At 54.1% G+C, this 20,066-nt stretch overlaps 1 protein-coding gene across 1 annotated transcript; it reads right to left on the reverse strand.

The window, feature by feature from the left end:
• Positions 1 to 258: 258 nt before the first annotated feature.
• LOC119107443 (uncharacterized) lies at positions 259 to 19,354 on the reverse strand. The gene is made up of 3 exons (XM_037230887.1): positions 19,027 to 19,354; positions 406 to 1,665; positions 259 to 303 (listed from the first exon to the last, which is right to left on the reverse strand). Exons 2-3 carry the CDS (start codon positions 1,645 to 1,647, stop codon positions 259 to 261), a joined length of 1,287 nt encoding a protein of 428 aa, XP_037086782.1. The 5' UTR covers positions 1,648 to 1,665; positions 19,027 to 19,354.
• Between the last annotated feature and the right edge of the window lie 712 nt (positions 19,355 to 20,066).

A 20,066-nucleotide genomic window follows, 5' to 3' on the forward strand; every position in this document is an offset into this window, starting at 1 on the left:
CAGACGACGCGTCAAACATCACACACAAAGCGACCCGATCATCCATCTCTCCAGTTGGCTGGCCTCCACCCGTGTCTGGGGTAGCCCGACGCGTCATAGCTCGGCACTCCAGCTGGAGGCATGAGCTCAGGTCCTGTCACGCACAGCTCGTCGGCATCCGTCCACTTTTGTACTCCAGTCGCCGCATGAAAGCGCGTGGTTAGCCGGCGCCGCTCTGTCCCGTGTCACCCGCTTTCCGTGGCCGGCCCAGCCGACAGGTCACCGCACCACACGCAGCAGCTCCAGACCCTTGAATGTCTCGCTCTGCAGCGGCAGGCAGCGGCCGCGCTCCGGCTCCGGCCGCTGTCCGGCAGGACAACCGCAGCGCAGCTCACCCGGGCTGGTCGGCAGCAGCACCTGTCCGGCCGGACAGCCGGCGCGCGAGAACGGCTCGGCGCACTGTCCGGCCGCTGTCCGGCCGAGCTCCGGTGAGCACGCGCACTCGGTCCGGCCGCTGGTGGCGTTGTACGCGAAGAGCTCGCGCGCCAGGCACGGGCCGCGCGTCTGCTGCTCGTAGCAGCGGCCGTCCGCCGGCCAGAAGTTCTGCGTGAAGTGCTTGGTGCAGCCGCACGCGCCGCGGTAGCTGATGCCGCGGAACTCCTCGTACTGCACCAGCTGGCCGGCCGGGCAGGGGCCGCGCCGTCCGATCCGGTGACAGTACTGGTCGGCTGGAAAATACAGCTCGCCGCGGCGGCACGGGTTGGTCACACAGACGCCCTGGTGCGGCGCCTCCGGCCGCGGCGCCACGAACCGGTTCCGCTTGCACGGGCCCTGCGCGAAGGCCCGGTGGCACGCGCCCGTGTCGGGCAGCACGAGGCTGTCCGCCGGGCAGCGGCACTCGGTGCTGCCCGTGACGTTGTTGAAGGCGAACACGTTGCCGGGCGGGCAGGGGCCGCGCTCGCCCTGCGGGTAGCACTGGCCCGAGCGGCGGTCGTAGTTCTCGCGCAGGCCGGCGTGGCAGCCGCACTCGGCCAGGCGGCGCGTGTTGTTGTAGAAGAACACGAGCCCGTGTGGGCACGGACCGCGCGTCATCTGCTGGTAGCAGGAGTCGGTGTGCGGCCAGTAGGTGCGCGCCATGTACCGGCGGCTGCAGCCGCACACGGGCTCGTGCGTGGCGCGGCTGAAGGTGAGCAGCTCGCCCTTGCCGCAGGGGCCGCGGCTCAGGTAGCGGTGGCAGCGGCCCTCCGCCGGCCAGAACAGCTCACCCGGGGGGCAGCGGCCCTGCCGGCGACACGTGGGCGCACTCGTCGCCACATCCTCCACCAGGTAGTGGCGGCGCGGACAGGGTCCGCGTGCGTGCCGTCGGTAGCAGCGGCCGTTCGGCGCATGCAGCAGATGCCCGTCCGGGCAGACGCAGACCGGCTGGCCGGCGACGCGGTCCCACGTCAGCTCCTGGGTCGGCGAGCAGGGCCCCTGCTGGAAGATCGGGTAGCAGCGGCCGTCGGCAGGCCAGTGCACCAGCTGCCAGCTGCTCGCCGAGCACGGGTTCAGCGCGACGTTCACCCAGGGCGGCGCGATCACGGTGCCGGCGCTGGCGACGGATGGGGCGGCGGCGGCGGCAGCGGCCAGGCAGGCCAGCAGCAGGCGGGCCCGGCAGCGCGGTATCATGGTCGGACGACACACCCTCTGAAATGGCCCGGCTGGCGTTAGGGGCTGCGGCACACGGGGAGGGGGCGCGTGAGTCGTATCGTGCTGCAACCTGTGTGGCGATCGGGACGCATCGCAGTCTTTTCGGATTGGGACCATTTATGATTTGGATTCAAGTCACTTATTTTATCTTAAAAATGAATGGGACCCAACTCGCCAATTTTATCAAGAAACATTGGGTTCGGACTCGCTTTTAGGTTAAGACACCCAGCTCGGATTCGGGAAACATAAACAAGTATAAGAATGTATTCATGTAATGCGCATTCATGAGGCCTAGGGTACAGATGGTGTGGTGATTGAGCTGCGCGGCTGGGAAGCCAAAGGCACGGGCTTCATTTTCCCGCAGTGCCCGCCCTTCCCGCCAGGTTGAGAGGCAGGCGACACCATGTGGTCTCGGCAGCTGGGTGCGTCGCAAAGCATTAATAGCGAACGTTCATGAGGCATATATTGCGTACAGCGATGCATTTTTATGAGAGTGATCCGAAGGAGGCGCCCATTTTACATCACCATAATTATGCCTTCTACATAAATTGGAACATTGAAGAGATCGTCATGTGTCATGTCATTGGGGCTTTACGACGTTCTCAGCTGCTGAGACTATATGGCATCGCCTGCCTCTCACCCACGAGCTCGGCTGGGGGGAATCAAATTGACCCCCAAAGGTTTTCCAGAATGATTTTCGAACGGCACGGCATGGCCGCGCCCAATGTTGCACAGCTGTAGAAAATTGGATAGTGGATCGTTTGACAACACAAATTTAGATGCACCTTGTAAGGTCGTTGACCTGTGGCAGGTCGAAGTCAGGCGATGGTTTCAGCGAAGGCAATTTCTAGGGAATCGTCCAATCTGATACAATAACGGGGTGTTTGACGAAGCCATACATCTCTGAGATGCTATCTTAGGCACCACACATATTGAATGAGTAAATTAAGTTGACCTGAGGTCAGACATAAAGGTCAGACTAAGGTCACAGCCAGCCCGATTTATTACTCTAGGGCTTGCTGTATGCGATAGTTTGTGTTGCTCATTTCGAATTTATTGACGGCAGGAACCGCATTATACATCGTCCACTGACTTCTTAGAGGTCAGAAAAAGCCATTGACCTAAGATGTCCTGGGTCGACGATTTAGGAACATGCTGCCTGGCGTAATCTTTGCTGGTTATTCAAATGCAAAACTCAGAGCAGTCTTGTATGATTTTGGCCACCATGACCTTGAAAATGTCAAACAAGGTCACTGCCCCAAATGGGTTTGTGACCTTTTGCTAGAAACAGTTTCCTAGGTTCTGGGGCACTTAAGAGACCAACCTGGAATTTGCCCTTGTTTGGCCTTGTTTGACCTGAAGGTCATGACCTAGGAAGCTCAAATTTTGGCCTAAGTGAGTTCACGTACAGGTCAACACACCCCAAAAACTTGGTGTCTCTAGTCTTCTTAGTTCCTGAGATTTCAAGGGGGGTCAAATTGACCCCCACCCGAGCGAAGGGTATCTTAGCCGGGGGCGCGTGTTAATGCAAATGCATCAACCACTACACTATCGGCACCCCCATTGAGGAGATTGTGAGGGGCGAGGGACATGAGCAGGTGATTGGTTATAGAGTGTTTCACACCACGATTGATAGACGGGTGCTGCCAACTCAACCATTAAACGTGCAACTTTACATGCTACCGCCACAGATATGCATACAGTTTGATTTCGGAGTTATCTTGCGCTCCGATCAGGATTCTGAAGCTTTTGGACCTCTGCGCGCAGCCGTCCTTCGTTGAAGAAGGCGTATGAACGTGACGGAATGCCAGAAATGCGCAAAGGAAAGCGATGACTGCTCAGCTATTCCACATTTTTCGATTAGATAACAGCATTATGCAAGTAACAAAATGTCCGAGGTGAAATTACAAAAGCAAGGTGGATTATCGACACCTTTATTGGATTGCTACGCTTTTCGATCAAAAGAACTCCATTCCCCAACTCGATAATACTTTCGATACATTACAAACCTCGGTTTCCGGAATTGCCGCATTAGAAAACTATCAAAAGAACAGCACAAGCTCGCTAGACACTCGCAAAGTGCCGTGCGATCACGGTCGGGCGAAACGGCTCTGTACGGGGCTCCCGGCCGGCCGGCCCTCTCCGGCACCCAGCCCCCGGCCGGCCGGGCCGGCCAGCGCCAATACCACTAACCTCCCGCGCTGGTCCAGAAAGGTAATTCAGGCGGCTAGAATCATTGTTTAAGAGATACAGTTATCATGGTTACCAGCGTACTCCCCCACACCCAATGGCATCGGTCGTCTCAGCTGTGCATCACTTAGCAGCGTGAGCTTTGTCCGCGTAGACGGACTTACGTGCACAGGGATGATGAAGCGTTCACAGCTCTCAAAAGGAAGGATTTGTGTCAAGCCTTTTAACCCGGAGCATAAAACGACAAATAAAGGGCTGTGCCCTGTCCCAGTAAGAGGCTGCGCCCTGTCCTAATAACGGGCTGTAGCCTGTTTCAATAAAAGGCTGTACCCTGTCTCAATCAAGGGTTGTGTTCTGTCCCAATAAGAGGCCGCACCCTGTCTTAATAAAGGGCTGTACCTTGTCCCAATAAGAGGCTGCGCCCTGTCTTAATAAAAGGCTGTACCCTGTCCTAATAAAGGGCTGTACCCTGCCCCAGTAAAGGGCTGTAACCTGTCTCAATAAAGGGCTGCACGCTATCCCAAAACGACCAATTAAAGGCCGCACACTGTCGCAATAAAGGGTTGCACCCTGTCCCAACACCACCAATGAAGGTTTGTATCCTGTGCGCTCAGTGTTGGCCAGGGTTCGCTTCTAAAGCTTACATAAGTTAGAGACAAGCTATGCACAGAATACAGAAACGAGGTCCCCGTGAAGCCTTCTGAGGCCACAGATTAGCCTCATTCGGACTCGGCGACCAAACCGGATCCGTCTAGGTCGGGCTCATCGAGCCTCATCCCACAGTCGGGCACGTCAAACACGTAGGATCCGTTTCAGCTGGGGCCCAGACTTAGCCCCATTCAGCGGATTTCTAAACAGCCCGGAGACTGCTTAGGAACTATTAGCAAAACTGGACCTTCATCACCGTCCACACGGCTGCTAAGCTCGCCCGAAGACACCCAGAGCAGTCTGATCGCCACGGAGGGTCTGAATGCCACTCTGACAGCCATAGGAGGGTCTGAATGCCACTCTGACTGCCATAGGAGGGTCTGAATGCCACTCTGACTGCCATAGGAGGGTCTGAATGCCACTCTGACTGCCATAGGAGGGTCTGAATGCCACGCTGACTGCCCTAGGGGAAGCGCCAGTCAGCACAGCTGAGCTGACATCTGGCTTGCGCCTACCTGCCATGAGAGATTTTTTACGCACCCATTGTACCCGATACTCGAGATTTGCTGAAGATTATACGCTGTCATGAAATGTTCTTGCTGTGTTGTTTGTCGTCGTTTGAAAGTTAATATGGGTCTCGTGAATGGCAAGGGCTTCATCAGTTTCTGACCGAAATATAGGCACCAACACCGCCAGAAATGCTGTCAATTGAATCTAATATGTGTGCAAATCGTACATGTATTATATGCTTGGTAAGAAGCACACGCTTGCTTAAAGCGTCTTCCTGAGAACGTGTTGTTTTCTATGTAATCTCAAACGAGATCAGCGGATACAAAAGGGAAGATAAAAGATGGAGTCGGCGAAAATGAAAAATAGGAATCGATCTTCAGTGTTATGCGTGATTGATCTCGGGGAAGACAACACAGACATATAGAGACATGGGCATGAGATGTATGAAAAAAACGATGACGAATCTTTTGGAGCTATTCAGCCGTGCGTCCGCGTGATACGAAACTGAACTGCAGAGCCTATTTGCAAACCTACCGCCATGTTTGGCGCCTCTACACGCATAGCCACAGAAGTGCAGAAATTAGGTTGAATGCCGAATTTAGTCGAAAAATAAATAGCCAAATGCAGAGCTAGGCCAAAAATCAAGTCGATAATTAGCGCAAATCCTCCCTTTTGAAAGATATGAACGCTTTAAAACATCTGCGCACGTAGGCCCGTCCAACCAGACGAATCTCACGCCACTAAGTGAGCCACAGTTGAGACAACCGATGCCATTGCGGGTGAGAGAGGAGGCTGCTACACGCTACACTATCATCTCTCCTAAGTTTGGCTCTAGCGGTCTGCAGTCGCCTTTCTGGACCAGCTCGGGAGGGGGCCGACAACTGCTGATGGCGTCGGGTCGCACTGGCCAACAGGGGTTGGGTGGCGCACGGGCCAGCCACCGGGAGTGCCGTACCACGCCGGTCCCTCCGGCGATAGCATCCGCACTGTGCGAGTGTGTAGTGAGTCACCACCATTCACCCGATGATTCCTGATGAAGAATTAAAGGAGGACTATGAAAAGAATGTTTCGAACGAATGGAACATGTCATTAGCCCGGGAAATATAGTTTGCAATTAGAACAGCATAGCAATACAAAAATTATGTCAATAATTCAGCTTGTTTTTATATAACTAATTATCCCATTGCATCACCACAAACGCGGTTTTCAGATACAAGCGAGCTATGGCTGCGGCGTCACCATCGCTCCACTTCGTGCACTCGTATCATTCTGTAACTTTCTGACGTCGTCAACGGAAAACAGCTGGGCGTAGAGGTTTTAAAGGTTCAGAATCATGATCGGAGTACTAGGCAATCTTAAAGACTAAGCCTTGTTCTGATCTGAGATGATGGTATGGACTCAGCTGGTTGAGTCGGCGTGTAACGGCCCGATAAGCTCATGCAGTGGCGGCAGCGATGAAGGAATGCAGGCTTTGACAGAACCTTGACGATCGTTTGTGGATGACATTCGCTCATAGGGTGTCAGCGGTGCGGAAAGAAGCATAGCAACGCTAGCAGCATGACCACGAAGGCATGTTTTACCTGATCACGCGTATGTTTGTTGCCTACTGTGTTCACTTCCAAAGCATCTAAACGGTAGGTACGTGTCGGCCTGAACCCCACAAATGATCGAACATCCTACAGCCATCATCATCATCATCATCAGCCGCATCACATCAACATCATCATCAACAGCCACCGCGCTCAAGACGGAAACATCATGTCGTTTCCGAACAGCTCGCGGCATTGGCTGCCGCATCGGACAATGATAAAACCACAACAGATGGGACACGCTGGGAAAGCTTAAACATATTACAGGGAGCCCAGTCGTGATGCTATGCGTCTTACACAACCGCGACAGACGGAACATATGTCACACGATCTGGTGACAGGTGCGTGGTTTGTGGCTCATGCGAAGAGGGAAAAGAAGAGAAATTCGCTAAGCGATTGTTTAGTTGGAAATGAGCATCCATTGACGAGAAAAGCACCAAGGCCAAAATGATCGGCGTCGTTATTCGACGTATTACAGTAAATCTAAAGACGATAAGTAACGGGAATCTGGAATGCCTTGAGATCTGCGTCGCCAGCGTTGCGGTGCTCATTGGATCTTCTTACGGTGGGAATTCCTGGTAAGCTGGTGGGCTTCCCGACCGTGATATTACCCTGCCGTTGCCACCAACGTGGCTGCTTGTTCGTGACGTGTCTTACATTGCGTGCTACCGACCGCTGATAGCATGAGCTTCAAACCAACAAACGCTCAGGAAACCGACGGATCATGCTCACAGAGACGGATTACCGTCGAGGTCGTGAGCTCCATTCACTGATGCACCTGCTCGCGTTCTGCTTTTTTTTGTACATGCAGAGATGACATGGCCGAGGAGAGCGGTCGGCTGCAGACGGCGGTGGTGCCGATCAGTCTTGTCTGCAGCGCTCGGCCACACGCGAGCCAGCGGCAGAGGCAGCCGCCCGCCTCTAAGCCTGATGTTCAAAAGCCGGCCGTCCGGTGGCCCGTGTGCAAGTCATGCCTACCTCCAGATACCGCGTCGGAACGGGGGTCATTCGCTGGAATGACGAACGGGCATCCGCGGGCTGACCACGCTGCCGAGACAGGAAGGACCGTGGTGATTTACGTAAGCTCGAGGGACATGGTGTCAGCTTGTGGCTTGGCGCCGTTTACCGTGTTCCACGGGCCGCCGATGGGAGCGAGTGACGCCCAGACCGCATCGTAAGCGGGAGCCAGCGTCACACCTCTGCCCCACCCCACCCCCCGCCCCACGCTTCACAATTCGGCAACTCTCGGTGCGCTGTAAACGCCTTCAGCGTGACAATGACCTGGATGTTCAGCGCCCGCGCCCGGCGCGGGTGAGCCCGGCGCCATATCGAGCCTGACCGGGCTGGCCGCGCCGTTCAGACGAGCCAGGTGTCGGCTGCGCGCGGCCTTTCCCTTTCGATGCCGCCGCCCGTCATGGTCGCGATCGGGGGCGTCCCGGGCGTTGTGTTTCCGCACGGGCGGTCCGGCTTCACTCGCCATCAAACACGCCTGCCCCCCGCCCCCCCCCCCTCACGGACGCACGTACTAACCACGCGCCCACCACTTTCGCTGCGTCGGCAGCGTCGCACGCGGCGGCGGCAGCTGGCACGCGCCACCGGCCGCCGGAGAAAACCGACACAAGTGAAACGTCACACAGGTGGAGTCGTGGTCACGCGACGCGTCACTGACGCCACCACTTTGACCCGGCGGCTGCGAAGACGGTCCGACGGCCGTGGGCAGTCTCCGACCTCACGCTGGGCCTGCATGCTCGCTGGGTTGCGGCATGTGGTTTGCAGCGTCTGGCAGTAAAGTTTTCGGGGGAGTGCGGAGCATACCGGCGTGATGGTGCGAATGACGTCTCGTCATTGCTTTTAAGCGTGCTGCGTCATCGAAATGCGCCACGGGAAGTGGACAACACTGTCATTGGACAATGGCCCTCAATTAAAAGTGTTTGAAGACACATCTGTGGCAATGAAGCATGCAGGTACGCGACTTGGTATGCTTCCGTCCCGAGCTGTAGCGAAATATTTTCGACAGGCGTATCCATCAAGAGCACGTCGCCTTTACCACCCGGCGGTAGTGTGTGCCACGAGGGTGCGAATCCTATTCGAAGCATCCTGTTTCTCCAATAAGGAGAGGGAAGTATTGCAGCGGGGCGGCCATGTCATGTCACTAGGGTAAAACCCCCGGATTGCAACAGTATTGGAATTGCAATAGAACCGCTGCAGACGCTTTATTGTTTTGAACTATGAGGTTGTTCACATATCAGTGTCCTCGCGACAAGCCGACGCTATGTGAGAACCCTGATCTCAGTCATGGATGAATAATGCGGCATGACAGGTGGATGTTGGTTGGATAATGGGTCATACAGGCAATAGTAAAAAAGCTAGAAACAAAGAAGCAAATCGGTGACTGTTGGTCTGAATGACTTTTTTGCTGAGGGTTTACCGGCTTCAATTCACGGACAAATGATACTGTAGTACTCCTTAAAACCCGGCATTGACCGGGGGTCAACTTGTTCTTTGTTCAATATTCGCAATAATGCAAAAAGCGCCTTGAGGCATCGCTGCCTTGAGACATCGGGTTTTTTCAGTAGCTGTCAATTGATGGGCTCCACGCCTGTTGTCAAAATAATAGCTATGCTACCGTGATGGATCGAGCGTGAGTGACATCAGAGTGACGTCATGCTTGCCGGTTTTGACGGAAGTGCATGGCCGTGGAGAAACTGCCACGGAAGCCGAAAGAATGAACATATTTTATATCTGTAAACGGGGAATGGGAGGCAATTAGTCCATCAGTGATATGTTTTGTCCCATTGTTTCAACATTGCACCTTGAAATATTGGCACGTCAAGTTTAAAAAAGATAAAAAGTGCAATCAGCATGTTTTGGTCTCAGATTCACAATTCTGAAAACATGGCAAAACGGGTCCTAGATACGACTATAAAGGGCGTCCGTACCAAATTGCAGGTAATTACCCGTAACAATGGTTGAGGTATGGCTTGAAATACATCGCAGCGCATATTGCCCATGTCCGGGTGGGCTCAGGACCGCGGCCGCGGGCGGCGGGGCTCAGGTCTGCCGCGGCGGCGTGGTGACGGGCGACTGAAGCCGTTTACCGGTTTCACACGTAAACCGACGACCATGTGACCGGCGGCGGGGCTCAGGGGTATTGTGTTGCTCTGTCGACAGGACTGAACCGTCGAAAACAATCCTAAAATAGATGCAACGGATTGTCCACCACCGTCGACAACCGATTGACCTTGACCTTAGACGGTTTATAGACAAGTAACAACTCTTGCTTCGTGTTTGCTACCCATGACTGAGGCTAAGCTTTCCCACTTCCCGTTTAGATGGTTCTAGTATGACAGAAATGAATAAATAAAAACAGACATACAGACCAAGGTTTCATCTCTAATTTTCATTGCACGCTACCTTGACTCTAGGCCTAGTGCGGGGCACATAACATAAGAAACCATCCTATGCAGCATGTGTAATCAGGGTGCAATGATTTCACACCATAAGATACGCTTCTAAATGAAATGCGTTGTGGGAGCGGTCAGATATTCCAAAGTAACATCTTAAGAACTTGACCTTGGCCTGTGACCTAAATACACACTTCAGCTTGTTCTGTGGTCTGAAATCGCATGTCACGGCGCTATCGATTGTGATTTGAATTTCTGAATTCGCCGCGGCCGTTTTTGAGATAAGCAGCGGGGTGGGTCAACTCTGCCCCCTCCGGTCAATGGCGTGCTGCTGAGGAGCCCGGTCAATGCCGGCTTATAAAGCAACGCATCTCTCGCTCATATGTGTTGCAAAATGGCAACGTGAAATGTGAAGAAATGCGTTTAACGTTCACTGTGTGCGGGTCAAAAAGGCGTGGGGTCATAGCACGCCCAGTGGATCAGTGCACCCTCCGAATGCAGTCGGGCCAGGTGCGCGCCACATTCTGCGCTGGCCACGGCGCTGTCTGTGCCTGACAGACACAGCTCAAACAAAACCGTTGCGTGCGCGACGCGGCACATCTCAGCCTCAGCATCACCTGAAGACTGTATGCCATCGCGTCTGAAGCCGGGCTCAGAGCCCCGAATGGAAGTGAACTTCCTCCATGTGGTGCCCCGCGCCTCATGCCGACCTCGGCAGGCGACCGCCGGCTCCGTGACCGCGCTCGGTGCCACGTAATCCCCGCCTTACGTCACCTTGAAATCGCGGGACTCATCACAAACTGAGCGTCCACTCGCTGTAAGCGCTGCTCCCTCAGCCATGCAGTAGCCTTGTGACGCAACCCGCTATCGCCGACACGCTCCGCTTACGCCGTGGCCGCCTTCTGGAAGAGCGACCACTTTTTACGGCGCATCTCCGGATTTCCGGCCGCCAGCCTTCTCGCCGTCTTCGTGGGAGGAAGAGCGCGTGTGACGGGAAGCTCGGCTGAGGTCGTCTGCGAACAATCTTGAGCGGAAGATGTTGATGCCGACGCAGTGGCTGAGTGCCAGCGGCTATGGTTGTTTGAGGCCGCACGGGCACCTTCCTTTCTCCCCAACCCCACCCGCAGTCAGCGTGACTCCGTGTTTGCAGCGAGGCAGGCTATCATAGATCATCGCACGCCCTCGTCACCGGGGCTCCTGACAAAAGGGCTCGGCGGTCAGGTCTGGAAGCGATCTCCACTCGCCAGCGCCGCTCCGCGGCCCGCGCTCTGCCGGACTGTCGCAAGCGAGGAGCACCGTTTGCGGTCGCGCGCCGTGACGGGCTGCCCCTCTCGATCATCCTCTCATCAGCACTCCACAGCATACCTCCAGGTCCCGAACAGGCCTCGGCCGCCAACCGGCCGTCGCCTGGCCGCTTTTTGCCAGCGCCGCAGGTGGCGTGAGTGCGATGCGTGTCCGCCAGGGTCGACCGAGCGGACCCGGCAGCCATAGGGACCAGTTTTTATCGACAAGACGCGGGATGACATGACTTACGCGCGCGAGACCGCGAAGCCCGTTGCATCGAAATCAGTCTTGGTAGACTGGTGTGTGGTATGGGAGGGAAGCGGGGAAAACCCAACCACGGACCGCTCGTTAGATAATCCGACTGGACTCAACGGGCTTCAGCTCGTAGAACTACGCTGCTTGGAAGCAATCGCAGCACATCGACAGCTTCGCGCTGGGAGTGTACGGATACATAGATAGCGAGCAGCGCTGGATCCGCGCCCTGCATACACAAACTGGATGTACGCCCTCATCAGTCATAATAACACCGATCGTATGGAGGTCAGCGTGACTGCTGTTTGGACTTAAACGTAAAATGCGCCGAAGGCAGCCCTCTTCCGGCGAGAGTTATTACCTTCGTCCCAAGAGAGACCCCAAAGACTAAATAAGATATAGATAACTAAGCAAGTTAGAGCACGGAGAAGTGACATAGAGAAAGTCTCGTTGAGCCGCATCAGAAGCATTTGACTGATCAATAGTAAATGCGACCTTTGCCAGGTCAAGTCAGGTCATATCGATTAAAATAGCAGTCCCTATACTACTCCTGCTACCCCAAGAACTTAGCATGCTACGACAGTGAGGAAGACGGCGTTAAATAGATGTTGGAAAACTGTCACATGGGTACTAGTGTACATCGACACATGTGATATGTGACATACCATATCGTGTCAGCTGGGTGAAGGCGATCATTGCGGTGGTCCGTCCGGTTATATCAAGAATTGAACAAGCCGCATCAATGTAGAAAACATCGTTGGAAGGCTGCAAGATACCTTCTTTCAAAAAGTGATAACCTACTAACTTTCATACGACCAAATGTGTTCAAAAGTCCAACTTTAACCCAACGAGGCAGATTAGCTAACATTCTAAAAGCTTCAACAGCTATTAACTATTTTTGAAGTGTTTCTCCTGGGAAAAATAAGCATCATTTGCCAGTTTTGCGAAAAATATAACCAGCATGACCTTTAAAAAAGTCAAAAGCCATGAAACGTCGCGGTTAGAGGCTTACAATATTACTTGCGTAGAAAAGATGTAAGCTCATTCACCTTAAATTTCAGCGTCGCGTTCAAAAACCGTCCAGATGTTATTTCGCAAAACTTTAGGGGAGGAGTTCTGAGCCCCCACGTAGCACGAGGGTTAAGACACCGCATAAGGGATATTAATAATCAAGCGCAAATTAAATGTAAATAGCTACTTGCTCATAGCGTGCCTAAGGACTTGGAGCAAGATTTACCGTATCCAATGATCTCAAAAGATCGTAAGTTGCTGGGTAATTATGATTTGGTCGTACCGAGCGGAGAGGTTTATGCCCATAAGAAGAGCACCCAATTGATTCAGATACTACCGTGGCTAATGCCACGTGCTTAATGTAACGCGCTTCATGCTAATCCGCACCATAAAGGCCCTTCGTGTGCTGGCGATCTCTTCAGGATGGCGGGGCCGTAAGTCTCACATGGCAGAGACGCCTGAACGCCAGGTAGATCCCGCCAGACACACGGGATGTCTACTGGATCTCTGGTAGCGGGACCATCGGGCCAATGTCTCACGCCACAGAGACGTGTCGAGCAGAGTCAGATCCCGGCATCTGGCAGGGGCCAGTGGTTCACATCACGGCGACGTTTTGAGTAGAGGCAGATCTCCTCGGACGTACGGAATCCATAGCCCGCATGCGGAGACGCCGCGCGGGGTACATCTCATCAGACGTACGGAGTCAATGGCCTGCATGCGGAGACGACGCGCAAAGTACATCTCATCACACGTGCGGAGTCAATGGCCTGCATGCGGAAACGCCGCGCAAAGCACATCTCATCAAACGTACGGAGTCAGCGGCCTGCATGCGGAGACGCCGCGCGAAGTACATCTCATCAGACGAACGGAGTCAATGGCCTGCATGCGGAGACGCCGCGCGGGTTACATCTCATCAGACGTACGGAGTCAATGGCCTGCATGCGGAGACGCCGTGGAAAGTACATCTCATCAGACGTACGGAGTCAATGGCCTGCATGCGGTGACACCGCACGGGGTACATCTCATCAGATATACGGAGTCAATGGCTTGCGTGCGGAGACGCCGCGCGGGGTATATCTCATCAGACGTACGGAGTCAATGGCCTGCATGCGGAGACGCCGCGCGGGGTACATCTCATCAGACGTACGGAGTCAATGGCCTGCATGCGGAGATGCGGCGCGGGGTACATCTCATCAGACGTATCGATGGGAGCAGTGCCTCATATAATCCGAACGTTTCGAGCAGAGACAGATCCCGTCAAACGTACGTAGCCAATGCCTTACATAACCGCGAGTGTTCAGAAAGATGGCATAGGTAAATAAGCATAACCAGTGGCAGCTCTCGCTAGACGCACAGAGCCGATGTCTTACATAATGAAGCCTTATCTCCTCCCCTAACTGTTTTTGCTCCCCCGAGCGAAAACAGATCAGTCAGTGCCTCACCTTGCTTACCTCCCTCCCTCCAGCAGAGCCAGATCAGACAGTGCCTCGCCTTACTTAACCCCGCCCCCCTCCCCGCCAGAGGAGACGGACCAGTCAGCGCCTCACCTCCGCAGTATGCATCTGGACGGCTCCGTGAGACGGGTCAGCGATCACTGACGGCTGAGTGCAGACTGGATCCCCCGCCCAGCGGGCGCCCCCGCCTCAGGAGAGGGGTGCGGGGGCGACGACTGACCGCGAAGGCCGCCCAGCGGAGCAGCGCAACGGGACAGCGGGCTGCGTGGGAAATGTGTGGGCACGAGGGGGAGCTGTGGGGTGGGTTGTGGTGAGGCCAGTAATGTAAGTAGTGGTGAAGGCAAGGAGGGAACAGGGAGCACGTACCCCTAACCCAACCCCACCCCTTCGACCCCGAGGGTCGGAGGAGCCCCTCAGGATTAACGAATGAGGGTACGCCTTGCGGACCCAAAGGCCTCGGAGTTCGCATTCAGGGGCCCGGCCGGCAGGTTCATGCCCTTTAATGCCAGTATGACGGCCCTTTTCACCGATCGGGGGCCCTGAGTCTCGTATTTGAGATCTTTGGGTCTGCCTGACATTTGAGGTCACCGCCTTACGGACAGGGTCCTTAATGTGACCTACAGTCAGCCCCTTGGCCCTTCGGTCCCTTCAGTGTTCCAATCGGGCCCTTGGACTTTAGTAACCAGGGACTCCTTCCAATACGGCTCCCAGCCGACACGGGGTCACTTGCCGACACAGAGCACCCGGTTAGGCGCTGTGCGCCCCTGCCTTCACAGAGGTCCCTCATTGTTTCACCAACCCCGATCAATGCACATCGCTGGCTCCGGCATTGTTCGTGGTTGGGAAATGTGCCCCGAGGGCTAAGACCGATACGAAGCCTACATATCACCCGTGCAATTCCACGCCCTATTATCCCTTGGTTTCGGCTACTGGGCTGCCTTCTAGAGCCTTTTATATGGAAGCATTATCGGCTCTCTGGCCCACTACCGGCGAACCTACTGACCGGACGGGGATGGGCGCGGGCGGTTGGTTTGCAGACTGTGCATCCCCTGCACTTCGCAGCTCATTTCTCGTCTTTATCTGGTCTGTTTGCCGACATCCGAACAGCGGTTTAAAAAAAAAGATCGCCGCCAAACCGGCCCATCCGTCGGCTGGGCCCGCGCGCAGTTCACGGCATGCCCAACACGACTCATCCTGTCGCTAGTGTACTGACCCGCTCCCTCGTCCGTCAAACCCTCCTGGTCTCGTGTCGTTACAATGAAAGGGTGACGAGATCCGGATCCGGTATTCACTCATGTTGTGTTTTGTGTTGTTTCCTCGTCCTTCAAACCCCCTGGTCTCGTGTTGTGATGAAGAAGTAACGGGGTCCGGGCCCGGCACCTACTCATGTTGTGTTTTGTGTTGTTTCCTCGTCCTTCAAACACCCTGGTCTCGTGTTGTGATGAAGAAGTAACGAGGTCCGGGCCCGGTACCTACTCATGTTGTGTTTTGTGTTTCAGGTCTGCAAGCTTTGCGGTTGCTGTGGCTGTCGAATGGAGTGGTTCCTTTTTGGCGGAGTTACAATATCTCAGGAAAGCTGATCCTCTTCAAAGAGGTCGCATGTAAATGCTTCGGAAATATTAGACCACATCTTGTGAAAAATTGTGCCTCTAGCTGCTGAGAACTTCATGACTGTGGGACCAATGGTAAGATAAACAGCCTGTTGAAAAGCGTAGCTGATGGCACAGGGTCGGGCCGCTGTAAGAAAATTTCCAATCCGTTGGAATTTAGACAAACCTGGTCACCAAGGCGAATCCCTGCTCAAAAGCATTTGGTTGTCATGTTTGATGTGGCGGTTCTAGACGGAATTATAAACAGACTCCCATAAAATCAAGACTAGGCTGGGAAAACGTATGCAAATCTATGATAAAGATATGATGACTGATGCTTACAATGGCGTGTACGGCAATAGGCCAAGATCATCTGCTCATCGACTGCGTGGAACTTTTAAGATTGTGTGCCTGGTCGGGCCGGTCACGTTTTTTGGCGTGGTTATATCATAGCAACCGCTGATGTCACCCGCTACGCAGCTTCAACAAATTACATCGCAATTCTCTACACATTTAACTTACTTCTTGTCATTTTACAAGCAGACAATTATGTACGCTTCGAAAAGTACACGCATTGAGTCTAACCTTTTCGATTAGGCGTGATTTTCGCGCAAGGTTCACTATCTCCAAAATCCCAAAAGCTTCCCCAACTCGATTTACATAGGAGACGTACAATTGGTATGCTGCCAAAAAAACAACTCTACAACACAGACAAAACAGGACTATGTTTTGGTGGACGGATATTGTTGGATAACGAGACCATCACCGGCCTCGACAGAGCAGAAAACCAACAACTGTAATGGCATAAGTGTGCACAGGATTTTGCAGCTGGTCACAGGCTTTCAGTGCAAGCAATGGATCTGCCGGTCTGCGGGGATTTCCAGGATGGATGTCAGACCTTGGAATTCACAGCAGATAAAAGCGTAGAAACCGACTGTACGGATGGAGACGGATGAGAGCTTTTAATCAGCAACAGATCAGGGTACTGTGCGACGTGGAAGTGCGTTTGTTATCGATGTGGCTGCGGGCAATATAATGCTCCTCGAAATCGCAGTCGAGCTCTAAACACTTATTTCGTTATTTATTGATGAGGATGATCGCTAACAGCCTCCTCCTCCATCCGTCCACACACACGCACACTTACATGCGAAGTCAGCAAATTAAAGTATGCAGAACAATGAACGCATGCAGAGCATGCACCATATCCGCGAAAAAAGTCGATAGAAGTCATTACATTGAAGTTATGTATCCGATTCCAAGGGTTTTGAATGCATCAAGATAATCTGCAAGCAGGTCGGCGTCCAGGGTGGTGCTACACGGCGCCCTACAGAACGAGATGGGGGAGATATCACGGTGTTCACCCGGGTTAGAGCACCTTGAACAGCCTTTCTGTGCGGGTCGAACGAGCAGGGGGAGAAGCCTTTCGATCCGGCTCGTAAAAAGCAAACCCGCCATCCAAGGAATCGGTTGACTCGACTGATCACTTTTCAGGCATGGGTGGCAAGGGCCAACTGTGTGTCCCCGCGATTTTCCGAAAGTTTCACTTTTGGCACCCACTTCAAGCCGCTCGTAAGAGCCCACCCCGGCCGGCCGCTTCCGTCCACGTGTGTGTGTGTGTTGGCGCGGGGTGTCCAGTCAGGTGCCGTGGCCAAGCCCAGGATCTTGTGCACTCGACCGTGACGGAACAACCGGGCGAAATCGGCACCGCTCGCGCTGCGGGCCGCCGTGCTCTGGCCGGGCGCCGGTGAGAATGGGGCCCTCTCACGGGTGAGTTGGACCCGCCGCCGTCTGCGCATGACAGCAGAGCTGCTGGAGACACTGGTGCCAGTGGGGTGGCCATGTGTGGGAGCGGGTTGACCAATAAAGGCTGAACCGAGCCTGTAGATGTTGCATGCGAGTTGTAGGTGGTGCAATTGCTATGATCTCATCAGAGTTGGGAAAGGACACAGGTTGTGTCACACCTGCGGTGTGCAATGTAGAGGGCATCATGTCAAGTACACAGTTTCCATGGTCAAATTGCAGCATAACTGCATCTATCGAATGACCGTCTTGGTTGAAGCAATGAGCCGCAGTTTATTTTTATCGGGTAAATCTCATCACGACGGTGCTATAAAAGTGTCACGATTTCGCCATTGATTGCGGAGAGCATCGAGACAATAGTCATGCTTTCAGTGGGCGTATACTAAATCTGATTGTGTCAGCCCACTTTGTGCCAGCGCTGAACGGAGCTCGGTGCAATATATCCAGCCAATGAATATGTGTATGTTGAGGTATTCAGTTATAAGTGACTTCATTGATCAATTAGCGTAAGAGTTCATCACATGAATAAACATTTCAATTCTGACTCGATGCTTGGCACTTTATCGTGGCAGGACGGATATTTTTGACATAATTCAATTCCCGGAGGTAATTCAGGGCTCCAGTCAAAAAGCGAACTGCCATAGTGCAACAGTGGTCGTCGGCGCAGCTTCAGAAATGGATGCGGTACCATCACTGCCACGCTGCCAGGCTGAGTCATCTGTTCGTATGTTATACCCACATACTATCGCCGATGTTTCCAAACAGGAAGTTTCCCTTGCCTTACATCCCGTGCACCTCCTTACCAGAGTGCTGGAGCGAGGCGTGCTCACAAGCCTGTGATCAGGGCTTACAAGGAGATAATTGCACGCGCCGAGAGATCAGGGCGCACCATTGAAAGCAGTCACGCGCACCGCGATCGCTCCGCAACAGGCCGTGGTCACGCACGCTCAGGGCAGGGTATCAGGAGTCATCGTGCAAACAACCGGAACATCCAAACAGTAGGGCGCCTCGTCCCTTCACCAGAGCACCCTCAAAAGAAATGACCCAGGCCCCAAACCTGTCGGGGCAGCCTGGAGACGGCTCGCCGGCCCGTTTTGGGGCGCGTCGACTGCGAGGACGGCGCGCCGGTGGAAACGGAAAGTGTTCCGGCGCCGTCCCGTCCCAGTCCGCTGCGCGCGCGCCGAAGCGGGGCCGCCGGTGCTGTAATTGGTCGGCTGACGTGGCCCGCCGCGGCAGCACTATGACGCTACGGGATCTGATGCGGGGACCTGGCAGGGCGCCGAGTAGGTGATGGATCGGAGTAAGAGAAAAGCGAGCGCGGTTCCCATACATGTCGCGTCCTCACCGAGCGCCGCATGTCTTCATGAGTCAGCGATGATGTTTTAATTGTAATGCAGTTGACAATGAGTGTGCGTTATGGTGTCCTAAACCATATCGACATTGGAAGAGCTTAACTGGACTGCATGACGTACCCAACATGTTCGCTGTTTTATCCCGCTGGTCACACTCGCTGTCATCTGGCCGACAGCCATTTACAAACGAAGAGAAAAAACACACATTTTGACAAAACGATGCCGAAAACAGCAGCCCACAAAAAATCATTGCGGCTATGGTAGAGTTCACTTACCTTACATGAGTTGATGCAATGCCCAGTTTTCTTAATGCTCTCGACCAAACAAATGTTCGCTCATCTACACCTCCGATGTCTTGTCAGGAATCCCGAAAACGATACAGCTATAACTTACACTAAAACATAGCTCTGCTAGCTCAGTCACCTGTCCTTTTGAGATCAGCACTCAGCAGCGATCAAGCACCACCGTCACATTCCCCAGCGGAGACAGCGTCGGCCCTCGGCCAGACGTGCCGTCGCTACTCCGGCGGCAGCAGCGGCGCGGTCCGAGCGCAGCGGCGCGCACGTGCGGGCCTGCAGCGATCCGCTGCTCCCCGCTCTGAGCGGCGCGAGCAGCGGCGCCGGTGGCGACGGACTGGCGCAGCGACTGGTGCCGCCAGAGCCCCACCGATAGAGAAAGTGACGGCCGCCGTGCAGTCCCGTCCGGACCGCCTCCTCAGGGTACCGAGAGCAAGCGGACTCTCTTGGAGCAGCCGCACCAGCTCAGCCGCATCTCGTCTGGGAACAGCAGGCCATCGAAGCAGGGCCTAGTCCAAATAAACTGGATTAGAATGCGCATCTACCCACCAAATCACGCACAAAAATCACGCTTGTGTGTCTCACATTGCAGTGCTTGTCTCAACTAAACGGGCGCACAAAGGAAGCAAGGGAGCTGAGTTAAGATTTTATGTATCTTCTTTTCCTAGAGCCGCTGATAATAACATGGAAAGTGAGCAGAGATAAAGGAGCTCAGTTTTATTTTGTAAACGTTGTAGCATCTATAGGTTCACAGCTGACGAGCCCACGCGGTGATCAGAGGATCCATGGCTGGGCAGCATGGACCACGCTCCAAACCTACACTGAAGTAAATACGACGATCACGCCATCACCAGGTCATATGCGACTGGAGCCAGATAAATCAGTGGCTTTGTAAAAACAGTTGAAGATTTCAAAAGTACCAGAAATAATGCATCAGTATAGAGGAAATGAACAGCGGCATAAGCGTCTCCAACCCGTCAAGCCGTAAGATGTTCCAGGCTGGCTGAACGTCGCATATG

Source organism: Pollicipes pollicipes, unplaced genomic scaffold (assembly GCF_011947565.3).
Source record: "Pollicipes pollicipes isolate AB1234 unplaced genomic scaffold, Ppol_2.1 Scaffold_6686;HRSCAF=7923_pilon_pilon_pilon, whole genome shotgun sequence".
NCBI classification, from domain to species: domain Eukaryota; kingdom Metazoa; phylum Arthropoda; class Thecostraca; order Pollicipedomorpha; family Pollicipedidae; genus Pollicipes; species Pollicipes pollicipes.